Consider the following 15,265-nt stretch of genomic DNA (forward strand, 5'->3'; position numbering starts at 1 on the left):
AAAAAAAAAGAGGGACAAATCCATCTTTCTTTCAAGAAGGGGCAGTAGGAGAGCTGCTTATGTGGGAAGTTCGCTGGACGGCCGCTTGCCCAGTTTTCACTTAGATTATATTAAGTATGTGGCGCCTGGGTGGCTCAGTCGTTAAGCGTCTGCCTTGGGCTCAGATCATGATCCCAGGGTCTTGGGATCGAGCCCCGCATTGGAGCTCCCTGCTCCGCGGGAAGCCTGCCTCTGCTTCTCTTATTCCCCCTACTGTGTTCCCTCTCTGTGTCTTTCTCTGTCAAATAAATAAAATCTTAAAAAAAAATTGTATTCAGTATTTCAGACCAATAAAAACAGCCGCGTTTTTAAAAATGTCTTTTTTAAAAAGTCTTTATTTACATTTTACGTAAAGTTGAGAAAGTCGTTTGTGTTTAATGGGGGAGGGGGGGTCCCAGGAGATGATGGGGCTAATAAAAAGCCCGTCTACTCGCCCCCTTTGGCGCCACGACAGCCTCTGAACTCTGGGGCCTTCTCTCCTAGCCTCCATTTGTTGGGCTGTGCAATGTAAGTAATGAGTCTTCCGCAAGTTGCAGCAGAGTCTGTAACGCGGCCTCTCTGCACCTCACTGCCAGTTTTCAACCTTACTCCTGTGTCCTCAGCGGGCTGGCATGGGGGGAGCTGGAGAAAGAGGCAGGGGGCAGCCCCCGCTGTAGCCGACACACCCGGCCTCCATCAAAGCTTTGGATAACAGAGTGCCTCGGGGCAGTATGAATGGGGCGCCTCTGTTTCCAGTCGGGTTCAGATGCGTCTCCACTTTTTTCCCACTGTAGCCGCAAGGCACAAAAACATTTTTCTTCGAGTGCCGCGGAGACTGAGGAGCGGGGTGATTTTTTGTTTTGTTTTTTTCCCTCGAACCCAGAATCCGTGAGACAGAGCCTGGGTCCCTGCGGGTAGCAGCTCCGGAAAAGCCCCTTGGGCATTTCGGAATTGCGGCAATAAAACGAATATAGGCGTATATCGTGGGCGTCCCCACCAGCCCAGCGGCGGCCCCACCTGCGAGGGGGCGGGACCTGCGGCGCCGGACCAATCAGCACCCACCTGCTCTCACCTGGCCACCCCCCCCCCCCCCACGTACCTCCCGCTAGCTCCCGCGGGCCGCGGCGCTCAGAGGGACCGGGAAAGCTTAGCGAAGCACTGTCCCGCGGAGGCTGCAGCTTCTTCGTCCTTCATTCTCCAGCTATGGAGCTCCCTAATGGGCTTCTCGTATCCCTCCTCCTCGTCCTCCTCCTTCAGGTACTCCACTGCCTCGCCCTTGCCCCGGCCGGGGTTGGTCCAGTTGGGCGGGTCCGCACGCGGCGGTGGCGTCGAGGAGAAAGAGTTGCCGGGTTCCTTGGGGCCAAGGTGGCCCAGCAGAGCCCCGTGAGGAATATCGGGCGGGGTACGCAGAACCGGGCACGCCTGTGACCCAGCCTCCCCCTTTTCCCGTCTTCCCTCAGGCGCAGGTTTGCTGGCTGCCTTGCGTGGCCTCCGAGCCGTGCCGGGCGGGCTTCGGGAAAGCTGAGGTGACGCTGGAGGCTGGAGGCGCGGAGCCAGAGTTGGGCCCGGCGCAGAGGAAAGGTAAGACCTTCCCGGAGGTACCCCGGTGGAACTGCGGGGCCGGGGGTCGCACGTGGGCCACTCCAGTAGTCCGCGCGAGGGGTGCCCAGGCTGGGGCGGGGGAAAATCTGGCGCCGCTAGCTCCGCCTCGAGTATGGAGAAGGCGCCGAAAGCATCCCGGGGGCTAGCGTGGGGGTGGATGGCGGACAGAGAAGGATGGAGAGCATAGCGCTCTCTGACCTCCAGCTCCTCCTTCCCCTGCTGCCGCGGCTTACCTAGACCTCTTTCAGGGTGCGGGGCTGCTGAGCTCCTCACCCAGCCCGGACGTGGGAAGCTCTCCTCCACTGGCCCCAGCAAAGGAATGCGTCGTCCACATTCCTCCCCCAACCCCCGCGCAGGTGTGGGGATGAGCCGTGCCCCGGGCAGCCCCCTTCGCCCCTCTCGGGCCCCCTTTGTGTACCGTGCTTTGTGTCTCCGACAGACAGACCGGGTCTGTTTCTCTTCTTCGCGTTCCCCTCCCCCGCCCCCCTTCTTCCCCGGCAGTTGGAATGCACTCTTAACCCTGCCCTTCCCGGAGGGCCTGCGCCCCTGCAGCCTTCGTGGAAACTGGGTCTGGCACACCTGGGCTGGGGCCATCACGCACTGGGACACCCCTGCCCCCCCATCTTGGGATTGGAATGTTGGGGGAGTGGGGGTATCCCAAGCCGGAAGGTCTTGAGCTGAGGACGCGGTGGATGGGAGATCAAAGCACATTTTTGATCACCCAATTTACTAGTCCCCCCCCCTCGCAAGTTCAAAAACTTGAGAGCGGGGTGTCACTTTGGTGCGGAGAACCAGTCTGTTATGAGACCTGGACTACTACGGGCTGATGGGGGCCTCTTTCCCTCCATCCAGGACAGGACAGTAGGGGTTTCTCCACTGATCAAACCCAAGTTCTTTTTTTTTTTTTTTAAGATTTTATTTATTTATTCATGAGAGAGAGAGAGGCAGAGGGAGAAGCAGGCTCCCAAGGAGCAGGGAGCCCGATGCGGGACTCGATCCCAGGACTCGGATCATGACCTGAGCCTAAGGCAGACGCTTAACCATCTGAGCCACCCAGGTGCCCAAACCCAAGTTCTTAAACAGAAGTGTAACCCAGGATCCTTGGGTGGGGGTTCCAGAGGATCCCTCACCTGTGAAATTGTTGAAGAACTTGTGTGTGCATTTTCCTGGGGAGGGGATCTGCAGTTTACGTGGCTTTCAGAACGATTAAGAACATTTGCCACCTAGCATTTTTCTAATGCCTTCATCAGCATACCCCTTACCCCAGGTACAAATTACCAGTTTGAATGTAGAGGTGCCAATGCCTCTCCTTTGGCTCTCCTTTGTTTCTCCAAAAGAGGACTGGGGTCTGGAGTCTGTAGGAGCCTTTTTCTCCCCTTCTTTTCCCAAACAACCCTGCAGATTGACAAAACAATTAACACCCAGGCTAGGCCAGGCTCCTTAAACTCTTGGCTGTAGGGAGCCAAGCAGAGGCATTAAGAGGCCATGCCTCATAAAATTTAAATTCTTGCACATGGGTTTATTACTGACTGGCTAACAAACTGCAACTCAGCCAACCTGTAAAAATGTTAACTTGGGCAGGGCCCCAAATCCAATTCCGGCTCCCTGAGGAAGCTTCATTGCTAACCAGACCTCTGCCAAATCTGTACTCCTCCCCATCATTGTCAAGTTCTCTGACTACAATTTCATGGCTTTTGAGTGTTGACTGTGCCTTATCTTTCTTACTGAAGCAAGTAATATCAGATTAACTGTCACTTCACTAAGCTTGAGGTTGTTGGGAGGAAGCAGTGACCAGGTTTTCGATTTCATGGTCCAGTTGGCGAGTGTTTCCTGGTGATGTCAGGCCTTTTAAACCTTTGGAGAAAATTCTGCTTTTTTGGATGTCTGGTTTATGGTTGTGAAAATGGTGGGTTCATGCCAGGAGCACACCTGGGTTATAAAACAAAAGGTGGGTTAATGTGCTTAGCTGATCTTGAGCCTCCCTGCAACATGACTGGTTCTAGAGTAGTTCTCCTGTGAAACAGGCTGCTACCTTCTTTTTTAAGTAAAAGCAAGTTTCTGGGTCCAATTGGCCCCAATAAATTGAGACACCCTAACAAAAAATATTGATATTTCTCTCCTTAGTCCTCAGCTGCTGACCTCTTTCTACCTCCCCACCTCCATCCCAGCTCTCTGTCCTCACTGCACAGGATGGATCCAGCCATGTTGAAAGGGTTATCCTGAGGGTACATACAAACTCAAGTTTGGCCAAGCAGACAAGTTTTCTTATTGCTAAGGAACAATTGCCCCTGTTGTTCGCCCCTGGGTTATGAATATCACAGGTGCCTATGAAGTTGAGCTCAAAGAAATTATCTGATATAATTAATACCTTGTTTGCATGTGCACTTTACTCTTCAAAGCACTTCCACAACTCTGAGCTTGCTTTGTCCTCCTGACACTCTTTTGAGGCTGGTAAGGTAACTATTAAACAGCTTGAGCTCTTAATCTGAGAGTTGGTACTTCAGAAACCCTGTAACCCAGCCCCGCTGGAGGTTTCAAAGGTGGAGACACAGAAATGGCTAAATGGATTCAATTTGCTAGGCTGAACCTCTCAGGAGCTTGGCTTCCTTGAGCGTCACAAATAGGACTTTTACCTTTAGGTTTAGTCCCAGACCTGATACTTCACAGGATGCCCAGAAGGTATTTGCATGAATCATGACAGTCTTGTGAAGGTCTACCTGTTTTACACATGAAGCCTGAGTGGTTGTGGCTTCACCAGAGGCATTACTACTGGGACCAGTTGGGACTTGAATGGAAGTTTGTGATTCCTAAGTTCTGTGGCATTTTTTACTACCACAAAGGGGGAGGTGGAGGAAAGGAAGTAGAGTGTTGGAGCACCAAATCTCACAGACACCAATAACAACCCCTGTCCTAAGAGCAATTAGTCATTTGTTGATTCTTATCATAAGGTTTTCCAGAAACATTCCTGTAGGGAAACTGGCTTAGATACAGTCTCTCGGTGTCCTAGTGATGGGGCTTGGGTCAAGTAACCCTAGGCTTGGGTCAGCCAAGAGCAAGAGGTTAATCTGGAGGGAGGCAGAGCTGGAATGTTCCCCACCCCACCCGAACCCCACAGTCTGGGGGGCTGCCTTCAAGTGTGGTCTGGAAGCAAAGACCAAGAAGAGGGAGGAGGAAGGAATTTGCATGATATTAGTACAGTGATTAAAAGTGATTGAACTAATGCAGTCATACATCTTTAATGGTGGACAGTTGAGAGAAGCAGCTTAATTACAGTAAAAGAAATCCAGTACTTCATTATGGCCCCTCACCAGGTTCAACTCACCCTTAGTCAGTGTTTGAGTAAGGTTAAAGCTAACCCACATTAGCTTTGGTAGGAAACTTCAAAGTTCAGTAATGAATCTGACTGAGCATGAATTAACTTCAAGATGATTTTGCCTATTTCAACTTCTGTAAAAATTGCCTTTTGTTTTGGAGCCTCCATTCTGGGCCATGCCCTCTATTTATATTTTATTCTTTCAGTAAACATACACTTTTAGCATCTGCATGTGTCAGGCAATGTTCTAGAACTGCAGGTAAAGCAATGGACAAAACCAAGTTCCTGCCCTTGGGGAGCTTATAGTCTAATGTTTTTTATGTTTATGATCACCTTGCAAAGCAGGTGGTGGTAACTGTCCTTTGCTGTAAAAGGGGTGAGCAATTTGGTGTCACTGGGGCAGTCAGCAGTGAGGCCAGGATTTTACTTTATTTTTTTAAATTTTATTTATTTTTTAAAGTAATCTCTACACCCAACATGGGGCTCGAACTCGACCTCAAGGTCAAGAGTCATATGCTCTACTGACTGAGCCTCCCAGTTACCCGAAGGCCAGGATTTTAAATCCAGGGGGATTCCTCAGTGCCCAGTAAATCTGCCTGAGTAATGAATATTTGGGAACTGGGGCTTCAAGCCTGGCTGGCTGCCTTCCTGCCTCAGCAGCAGACTAGGGTTGGTTGCTGAAGCCTATTGCATATCACCATTAGCTTGTGCCTGGGGAGCAGGTCCCAAACCTCTAGTCTCCCCACCTCCTCACATGGCAGTCTGTTCCTAGGTTATGCAGTGCAGGGTGCCCTCGTCTCCCTGCTGAGGGTAAGGAAGGCATTGCTTATGATGACCAGTGAGTTTCTAGGGCTGGAAACTACAGCTCTGCACAGCATTTGGAGGATGATGAGGGAGAGGAGGGCCTCTCCTGCCCAAATCAGTTGAGGCTTTAGTTCTGAGGCTGAACTGTCTCCATTCAGAGAACCACTGTTAATGAAGAATAACATACATGGAGGAAATTGTCCAAATGATAAGTATACAGCTCAGTGATTGTCACAGATTTGAAACACCCACGTACCTGTACCTAGATCAAGAAACAGCATTACCAGGGTGCCTATTTGGCTCAGTCGGTTAAGCATCTGACTCTAGATCTCCGCTCAGGTCTTGATGTCAGGGTCATGAGTTCAAGCCCCACGTTGGGCTCCACGCTGGGTGTGGAGCCTACTTAAAAAAAGAAAGAGCATTACCGGTGCCTCAGATGCCCCTTCCTTCCCATTCTCTATCCTCCCCACCAAGAAAAACACTATCTTGACTTCTAATACCATAGATTAATTTGCCCATATTTGAATTTTATGTAGAAGAATCATATAAAATATCCTCTTGGGTCACGGTACCTTGTGAGATTCTTCCATAGTTCTGGAGGTACTTGTAGAGGATTATCAGTGTCCTATAGCATTCCATTATGTGATGATTGATGCTTCTACTGTTGATAGGTATTTGAGGAGTTTCAGGTTTTTGATTTGGCAAATCAAAATTGATGAGAAGTCTTGATGTACATTATCTGTTAGGTACATACCTGGGAGCATAACTGCTGGGTTAATTGAGGATTACCTGAGGATCTCAGTACTCTGGCTGTGTCCTGAGAAGTCAGCTTTTCTCAGTCTTGAAGTAGCCAAGTCTCTTCTGGATTCTGCCATCCCCCTCCTCCAACAGTGTCCTCACCAGACCCATCCCTTCTGGGTTCTTGATTTTCACTTGGCAAGTCTTTATTTTGTCTTTGGTCACATCCTTTGTGTTAGGGGACAAATCCTTCCCTTTAATTGTCCTTAAGCCAGTGCTTGTTATTTTCCCCCCAAATAGAAAGGGAATCTGGAAATGGACCTGAATTTCTTAGGTGAGGTCTTCCTCCTGGGTGATTTTTTTTTTTATTTTTTTAAAGATTTATTTATTCATTTGTCAGAGAGAGAGCACAAGCAGGGGGAGCAGTAGAGGGAGAGGGAGAAGCAGGCTCATCACTGAGCCAGGAGCCCGATGTGGGACTCGATCCCTGGACCCCGGGATCACGACCCGAGCCGAAGGCAGATGCTTAACGACTGAGCCACCCAGGCGTCCCCCTCCTGGGTGATTTTTATTCTGGACAGTGTATGAGTGGGGAGCAGCCTCCTCAAATGGACAAAGGTGGTCGAGTCCAGCTCCTCCCTCATTATGGAGGCAATGAGGTGTCTGAGACCCAAGGACAAGTTGACTGGTCATTCGGCCAACAAATGTCTGAGTACCTACTGGGTGTTAGATGTTCAGAAATGACAAAAGACTCATATCTCATTAATGTCAGTGAACTCCCCAATTAAAGGAGGAAGCAGATCAGCCGCCAGGCAATTTTAATTATGAATCTGACATTCAACAGATATTTACTGAGCACCTACCAAGTGTCAGATACTGTTGTTCTAAGTGCTATGGTTATGTTAGAGAGCAAAACATGCCCAAAACCCAGGCTTCATGGGCCATTTACCTGCTAGTGGAAGAAGACAGACAAAATAAGTTAATATATATAGGATATGTATTATATATAATAAGTATATATACAGTATAATATATATTATGTTTTATATATATAAAATATATAACATGTTGTATATATACATATGATCAAGCAGGAGGTAGGGGAGAAAAAAATAGGGAGGCACATAGGAAGGGCTGCTGACACGTTCTCAGGGGGACCTGAAGGAAGTGATGTCCAAGCTGAAGGCCGGAGAAGAATTATGCAAGGGAGTTGGGGCAGGAGAGGTAGCAGGGAGTGTTCCTGGCAAGGGCACAGTATGGGGGCCAGGAACTTAAATATATTTAGTCTGGCTGGACTATGGAGTGTAAGGTGGGAAGAGGCAAAAGGAGAAGTAGGCAAGGTCCAGTCCAGCTTGAAATTTGTCCCACTCCCCGCACTCGCCCCCCATCAGAGAGGCAGTAAGGTATTTGGGAAAGGCAGATGTGGCTGAAGTCCTAGTTAGGCTCTCCTGGAGGCCAGCGTCTCTGAAGTCTCCCCTGGAACCAGGACCCTGAGCCCCACCTCCAGCCTCACTTTTTGCCTCCCCTTCCCCGCTTTCCCCAGATCCAAAAATGTTTTAAGTCTCAAATTTTCCCCCTCATTTCATTTAGTTACCAGTCATTGCCAGGCAGCAGGGCTACCCATCAAGGAAGGGCTTCCAAACAAAAAAGCAACCTAAATACCATTTACTGAGAGCTTACTGAGTTCTAGAGACTACACTATGTACTTTATGTAATAAGCCCTTTTAATCCCCCGATACCCGTGGGCGGGGGGGGGGGTGTTGAATTGGCTTCATTTAACTGGATAGGAAACCTAGGCTTGTAACTTTGTAACCTATCCAAGGTCGCCCAGCTAGTAAATTGTGGAATTAGGATTTGAGCCCAGGTTGGTCTCCCTAAGTGTGGGATACTAACCACACTCCTAAGTGTGTGAGAGGGGAAGAGGTTGTGAGTCCTTCTGGTTGCAGCCAAGCTAGAGGAAGATTGGAAATAGTTAACTTCTGACCCAAGGGCTTTGAATTCCTGTTCCTTCCACAGGCCTCTGTTAATCACCAGGAGCTGGAGTTGGGGGGAGGGGGCATTTCTATCCAGGACCCCTGGCCTCCTCTTTAGGATGTGGGGGGATAGGGCTGGTTCAGATACCAGGCCTGATAGCACTCTCACTCACAGTTCTCAGCAGAGAATGTGCTTCTGGCTGGTTATCTTCTACCTCTCCTCTTCCCCACCCCCACCTTCCTGCTCCACTTCCCCCCGCCACCCTCAAGGACTCCCCCCACCTTGCTCTGAGTGGGGGAGCTTGATACACTCTGCCTCTCTCCCCTTGCCCCAGGGAAATCTGGGCACCCTTCCGATTCTGGGTCACTAGAGCTTCAGTGGTCTGCAAACTCCTCAAGCTAATAGAATCCCCTCCAGGCTATGGTAGCCATGATCCTGCTGAACTTCTGGGGTGCTGGGATGCTCTTGCTGTCTCAGTAAACCAAAATGCCTTATCCTGGAAAGAGAGAGCACACAGACACCTTCATTTTTCCCCCATACCCCATCTTTGAACTCACAACTCTGACTCTTTTGCTGTCTGACATCTGAGGAGAGGGCCTCAGAGCCAGGGCCCCATAGCCAGGAGGTGGGCGAGTGGGTGGCTCCTTCCCCCTCATGAGAGCCTCCGAGGCTCCACAGACCCCCAGGGAGGGGAGATCTGTTCTCCACTGGACCCCAAGACTTGATCTCAAGGGCTGGATGGGGAGATGGGGCCAAGGAGGCACAATCCCAGGCTTTCCTTTTCCCTCTCAGTCTCAGGACCCCAATTTTTGCTAAAGAGCACGTAAGATTAGTTCAGCATTACAGCTCTTACCAAGAAAACTTAACCCTGTGTTGGAGGCCAGAGGTCAGTTGATCTGGCCCAGAGTTCTGATCTCAGGGTCTCCCATCAGCTTGAGGAAGTCTTTGCTCCCCTGGAGTTCACTGTGTACAAGAGTGCATATGTATTTTTCTGAGACAATTCTTCCCCCTAATTTGGGAAACCCTAGCGTATTCCTCACTGTCTCCCCAAACCCACCCCACCCCCCAGCTCAGGTGTATTCAGTTCTTCAGGGTCTTGTCAAAGCCAGCGGTGGGCACAGGCCTGGTGGTGGACATCTGGGCAGGGGAAAATGGGGTTCTCAGCCTGGTTTCTCAACCCAACCTATGTGGCCTGAGACAAGTTACTCTGCTCTCAGCTCCTCAGCCTTGAGGCTCTAAGTGTCATGTGTGTGAGACGTGCCTTCATGTCCCTGGAGCTCTAAGGAGGTGGACTGCTGGCTGGTCGCTAACAGGGCAGGACTGGAGCGTTCTGCTCCTCTGCTGAGTGTCTTGCTTAAAGGCTGGCTGCCTTCTCACGAGTCCCATCTTGTCGTAGCTTCAGGCCTAGAGAAAAGACAGCTACTTGTGGGCTCCTCATACACAAGCCAGAACAAGATGCCAGGCCCACACCCTGCCCTCTTCTTGTGGAGTCTGCCTCAGCTGGGGCTTCCCACCAGGGCTGCTTGACCTGCAATTTTCTTGTCTTTTATGGTCTTTTTCCGCTTCCAGAATGCTCCTGCATTCCCCATCGGGGACTCAACCACACTCCAACTGGTTTACCGGTCTTTATCCCCTGAGTCAGTAGTTTGCAAGCTTGGCTGAGTATCAGACTTGCCTAGGGAGCTTTTCATTTTTATCACATCCCCCTCCATATGTACTACTGATATTGTTTATGTGGGGTTGGGCTGGTTGGTTGGAATTTTACAATAATCCATGAATATATGTTCACTGTAAAAGACCATGTTTTTCAATAAAATATGTAACACTTAGTATGTGACAGGTACAGCTCTTAGCATTTTAGATGTATTAGCATATTTAATCATCATAACACCCCTTCCCCATTTTACAGATAAGGAAACTGAGACCAGAGGGGTTAAGTAACTTGCCCAAGATCACACAACTGATAAACAGCAGAGCTTGGATTCAAATCTAAGCAGCCCAAGCTTTAACCACTGTACTCCACTGCCTCTCAATAGAAGCAAATCAGAAATAAACACAGGAAAGTTCTCCTCCTCAATTCTCCTGCCTAAGGATAAGCGCATCCGGTGGTTTAATGTGAATCTTTGTGGACCTTTTTCTTTACAAGAAACTTCTATGTGCATTAAGGAATTTTTAAAACAAGAATTGGACTATATCAAGCATATAAACATTGTAACTTCCTTTTTTAACTTACTGAATCACAGGCATCTTTCTCCATATTGTTAAATACACATCTATCTTGTTTTTAACAAGTCCATAGTCTTCTATGTGGTGGATATACCATGATTTATTTAGCTAAACCCTTGTTTTTATCTTTTACAGATGTGGAAGTGGGGAGGAGTTAAAAAAAAGTTGTAAAGTATTTGGATTTTCAGAAACCTATCAGAGATCACCTTATTAGGAAAGACTGCTGTAGAAGGATGATCACATGAATTGTTCATCTTAACCCCATTCACATAAATTAAGCTTTTCTGTTCGAATAATACCTTAAAGATGACAGGCTTTTTGCAGTAAACTTAATAAGGTTACTATGCCATTTAAAAACCATTAGTTTTGGGGCGCCTCAGTGGCTCAGTCAGATAAGTGCCAGACTCTTGGTTTCAGCTCATGTCATGATCTCAGGGTCATAAATACGAGCCCCATATGGGCTCCTGGCTCTGTGGGGAATCTGTTTCTCACCTCTTCCTCTCCCTCTCTCTCAAATAAATAATATTAAAAATAATAAAACACTGGGGCACCTGTGTGGCTCAGTCGTTAAACATCTGTCTTCGGCTCAGGTCATGATCTCAGGGTCCTGGGTTCGAACCCCCATCGGGCTCCCTGCTCGGCGGGAAGCCTGCTTCTCCCTCTCCCACTCCCCCTGCTGTGTTCCCTCTCTCGCTGTGTCTTTCTCTGTCAAATAAATAAATAAATCTTATAAAAAATAATAATAATAAACCATTAATTTTAACACTAACCATTGTTTGATGACTTAATTATCTGAATGTTTCAGAAGTATTTGAAGTCATCAAAGCTTTAAAAAATGTAAACTGCTTAACTCAGAAGTAAACTGTAAAATCTCAGCACTTGCATTATTTTCCTTGGGTGTTGAGAGCTGGAAAATGTGACATTCAGTCAAAGCAAAAATGAAGTTTTTCTCATTTTTCTTTAGATGTCAAAATCTAGTTAGCAAGCATTTTGAAGAAAAGTTCTTTTCCATTCTTTTTTTTTAAGATTTTATTTATTCATTCAAGACACAGAGATAGAGAGAGAGAGCATGAGCAGGGGGAGAAGCAGAGGGAGAAGCAGGCTCCCTGCTGAGCCAGGAGCTGGACATGGGGCTCGATCCTAGGACCCAGGGACCATGACCTAAGCCGAAGGCAGACGTTTAACCATCTGAGCCACCCAGGCTCCCCTCCATTCTTTTTTTTTTTTTAAGATTTTTAAAATTTTTTAACAGAGAGAGACAGCGAGAGAGGGAACACAAGCAGGGAGAGTGGGAGAGGGAGAAGCAGGCTTCCTGCCGAGGAGGGAGCCCGATGTGGGACTTGATCCCAGGACTCTGGGATCATGACCTGAGCCAAAGGCAGATGCTTAACGACTGAGCCACCCAGGCGCCCTCCTTCCATTCTTTTTTATTTATTTGTCAGAGAGAGAGAGAGACTCAGCACAAGCAGGGGGAGCGGTAGGCAGAGGGGGAAGCAGGCTCCTCACTGAGCAAGGAGCCTGATGTAGGACTCTGGGATTATGACCTGAGCTGAAGGCAGACACTTGACTGAGCCACCCAGGCATCCTGGTTTCCATTCTTAAAGAGGATATTCATTTATGATCTTATTTTCTCCCAAGAGGTGCTTATGGGCTTTTTCTTAATCCCAAATATTGTTGTAATAAAGTCTTTAGAGGGCAGTTGCATGATTTAGAAGATGCGTTCTTGAAAACCTCAAATAATTTATAATTCCCATGATTGAAGATTTATGTTCTCGTGTGAATATATGTGAAGTGTATGTGTGTCGGGTAGGGAAGCTAGGGGGGTGCTTACAATTCACTAGTCTCTCCAGTTGTGAAATTATGTGACTTTACATTATTTAATTTGGGAGATTTGCATTTCTTCAAACTTTGCATACAAAGTGCGATTTGAATATTTATGGTACCATTTCAAATTTCTACAATTGAAATTTCCATGAAATATAACTGTTATAATGTGTAGAGTGCCTGAGCCGGAGTCCAGAGTGCCTGGGTTAAATCTTTTTTTTTTTTTTTAAGATTTTATTTATTTGACAGAGAGAGAGACAGCGAGAGAGGGAACATAAGCAGGGGGAGTGGGAGAGGGAGAAGCAGGCTTCCCGCCTAGCAGGGAGCCTGATGTGGGACTCGATCCCAGGACCCTGGGATCATGACCTGAGCCGAAGGCAGACGCTTAACGACTGAGCCACCCAGGCGCCCCTGCCTGGGTTAAATCTGTCTATTTAACTAGCTGTGGAAACTTGGGTAAGTTGCTTAACGTCTATGCCTCAGTTTCCTTATCTGTAAACTAGGGATAATTATGAGGATCTGATAAGGCTCTAGTATGGATTTAATGAATTAGTATATGGAAAAGCATTTAGTAAATAAATGTTTAGGTGTTAGCGGTGGTAAAGTAGCAGTATTGTTACAACTGTAATAGTTTGTATACATATTTCTTTAGAATGCATTCCTAGAAGCAAAATTGCTGGGTCAAAGGACTTTCATAGTTTGCTCAACATTATCGAACACCTACTTTGTATCAGGCACTGAGCTAAGTGTTGAGATACAGTGATAAGCAAATTCTAACATAGTCTTTACCTCTGGGCATTATTGAGAGTAGTAAGGGAGATAGATAATTAGATAATAACAAGTAAACATATAATCACAGTTGTAATGAATTATATGGCAGAAAGTTACTTAGAGCTTCCCTGAGAAAGTAACTTGCTTTGGGATCTGAAAGATGTTAGGAGTTAACTGGGTAAACTGGAGTGGAAATGTAGAGAGACACTGTTCTAGACAGGGGGGCAGCATGTGGAAAGGTTATGCTGCATTTAAGAAGAGCACTAATGTGGCTAGACAGTGGAGACAGGGAATTGAGCACATTAAAGATTTTGTTTTTTATCATAAGAACAATGGCACACCATGGGGCACCTGGGTGGCTCAGCTGTTAAGCATCTGCCTTCGGCTCAGGTCATGATCCCAGGGTCCTGGGATCGAGCCCCGCATCGGGCTCCCTGCTTGGCAGGAAGCCTGCTTCTCCCTCTCCCACTCCCCCTGCTTGTGTTCCCTCTTTCGCTGTCTCTTGTCAAATAAATTAAAAAAAAAAAAAATCTATAAAAAAAAAAGAACAATGGCACACCACTGATGAGTTTCAAAACAAGAAAGTGATCTCATTTCATTTTCTCAAATGTATGATCTGTTGCATTTTAAAAGATCCTTTCTTTTTAAATGGAGATTTTTGCACCCATTGAAGCTAAATATGATGTGGTATGTACTAAAGCAGTGTGGGTAGAAATGAAGAGGCATGAATGGTCATCAAAGATGATGATGCTAACTAACCGCATGCCAGGCACTGTGCAAAGTATTACCTACTTTAACTGAGTTAGATATTATTAACATCATTCCATTTTATAGGTGAGGAAACAAATTTGCCCAAAGTCAGTGATGGAGCCAAAATTTGAGCCCAGGTACTCTAGACCCAGACTCTGAGCTGCTTCTAGGACCCAGATTTTGGGTTTGAGTAGCTGACACATGGTATGTCATTCTCTGGGAGACCCATGAAAAAGGACCATATTTGGGCTAAGGGTAAAGATCATGGATTTATCATGGATTTGCTTTTTGACATACTGATTTCAAGATACCTTTAAAATATCCAGGGGGAGGGGCACCTGGGTGGTTCATTCGGTTAAGCATCGGCCTTCTGCTCAGATCATGATCCCAGGGTCCTGGGATCAAGAGGCATGTTGGGCTCCCTGCACAGCGGGAAGCCTGCTTCTCCCTCTCCCTCTGTCTGCCGCTCCCTCTGCTTGTGCTGTCAAATAAATAAATCAATCTTGGAAAAAAAAAAAAATCCAGGGGGAAATACTGCATAAACAGATATAACAGATATATGTGTTGTTGTTCAAAGGAAGGATCTGGACATTTGAAATCTTGGTAACATCTTTTGAAGTGCCCTCAAAAAGCCATTCCAATTTAACTACTTTGGAGAAATAAATGAGACAATTAGGAACTTTTAGAAACCAATAAACTGCCTCCCTGAGATCACCTCCAGAAGCTGATTCAGTAGTGATGGGTGGGCTGGACATAGGGAATCTGGATTTAAAAAAAAAAAAAAAATTCTCCAGGTGACGCATTCAGCTGTGTTTGGGAACCAATGCTTTTACCCCTTAATTGCCATCCCAGATAGCCCAGGGTGATCACTAGGGTCTCTGTTCTGTATGGTCCTGGAGGGTGGGAATCCGTAAGCCAGGCAGCACACCTCATGCTGAACTTTGAGTCAGCCCTACTCCAAACTCCCAGAGTGCTGTGGAGTACAGCCCAGCTGGGGTTTTTCTCCGAGGATGATGAGGGAGGATCCTGCCCCCAAGGGTAAGGAGGAACCTGAGTAACGCAGTCTTTGCAAAGAGTTTTCAACAGAGAGGCAAAAAGAAATTCCCCAGAAAGAATATCTTTCGCCTCAACAACATGGGGTTATATAACTTTTCTAGTAAAGGGGGAGGGGGATCACAACTGAAAGCAACTGATATCTGATAGCAAGTCAAATTCATGTTTACCGAAAAACTGGAAGATACGCAA

The 15,265-nt window shown here is 47.2% G+C and overlaps 1 protein-coding gene across 2 annotated transcripts in view; it reads left to right on the forward strand.

Moving 5' to 3' along the window:
* The first annotated feature begins 784 nt into the window (after positions 1-784).
* Positions 785-15,265, forward strand: part of CDH3 (cadherin 3) — a 45,222-nt gene continuing 30,741 nt past the window's right edge. Inside the window, exons 1-3 of one of the 2 annotated variants that reach the window (XM_028095947.2) lie at positions 785-958; positions 993-1,275; positions 1,479-1,599. In XM_028095947.2, the coding sequence (XP_027951748.1) occupies positions 1,222-1,275; positions 1,479-1,599 (175 nt within the window). In that variant the 5' untranslated portion in view covers positions 785-958; positions 993-1,221. Of the gene's footprint in view, positions 959-992; positions 1,276-1,478; positions 1,600-6,566; positions 6,576-15,265 lie in introns of those variants that run through there. The other variant, XM_028095950.1, reaches the window with a different exon arrangement.

This window comes from Eumetopias jubatus, unplaced genomic scaffold (assembly GCF_037043125.1).
Source record: "Eumetopias jubatus isolate StellerSeaLion01/CBP00866 unplaced genomic scaffold, mEumJub1_p1.0 scaffold_10, whole genome shotgun sequence".
NCBI lineage: Eukaryota > Metazoa > Chordata > Mammalia > Carnivora > Otariidae > Eumetopias > Eumetopias jubatus.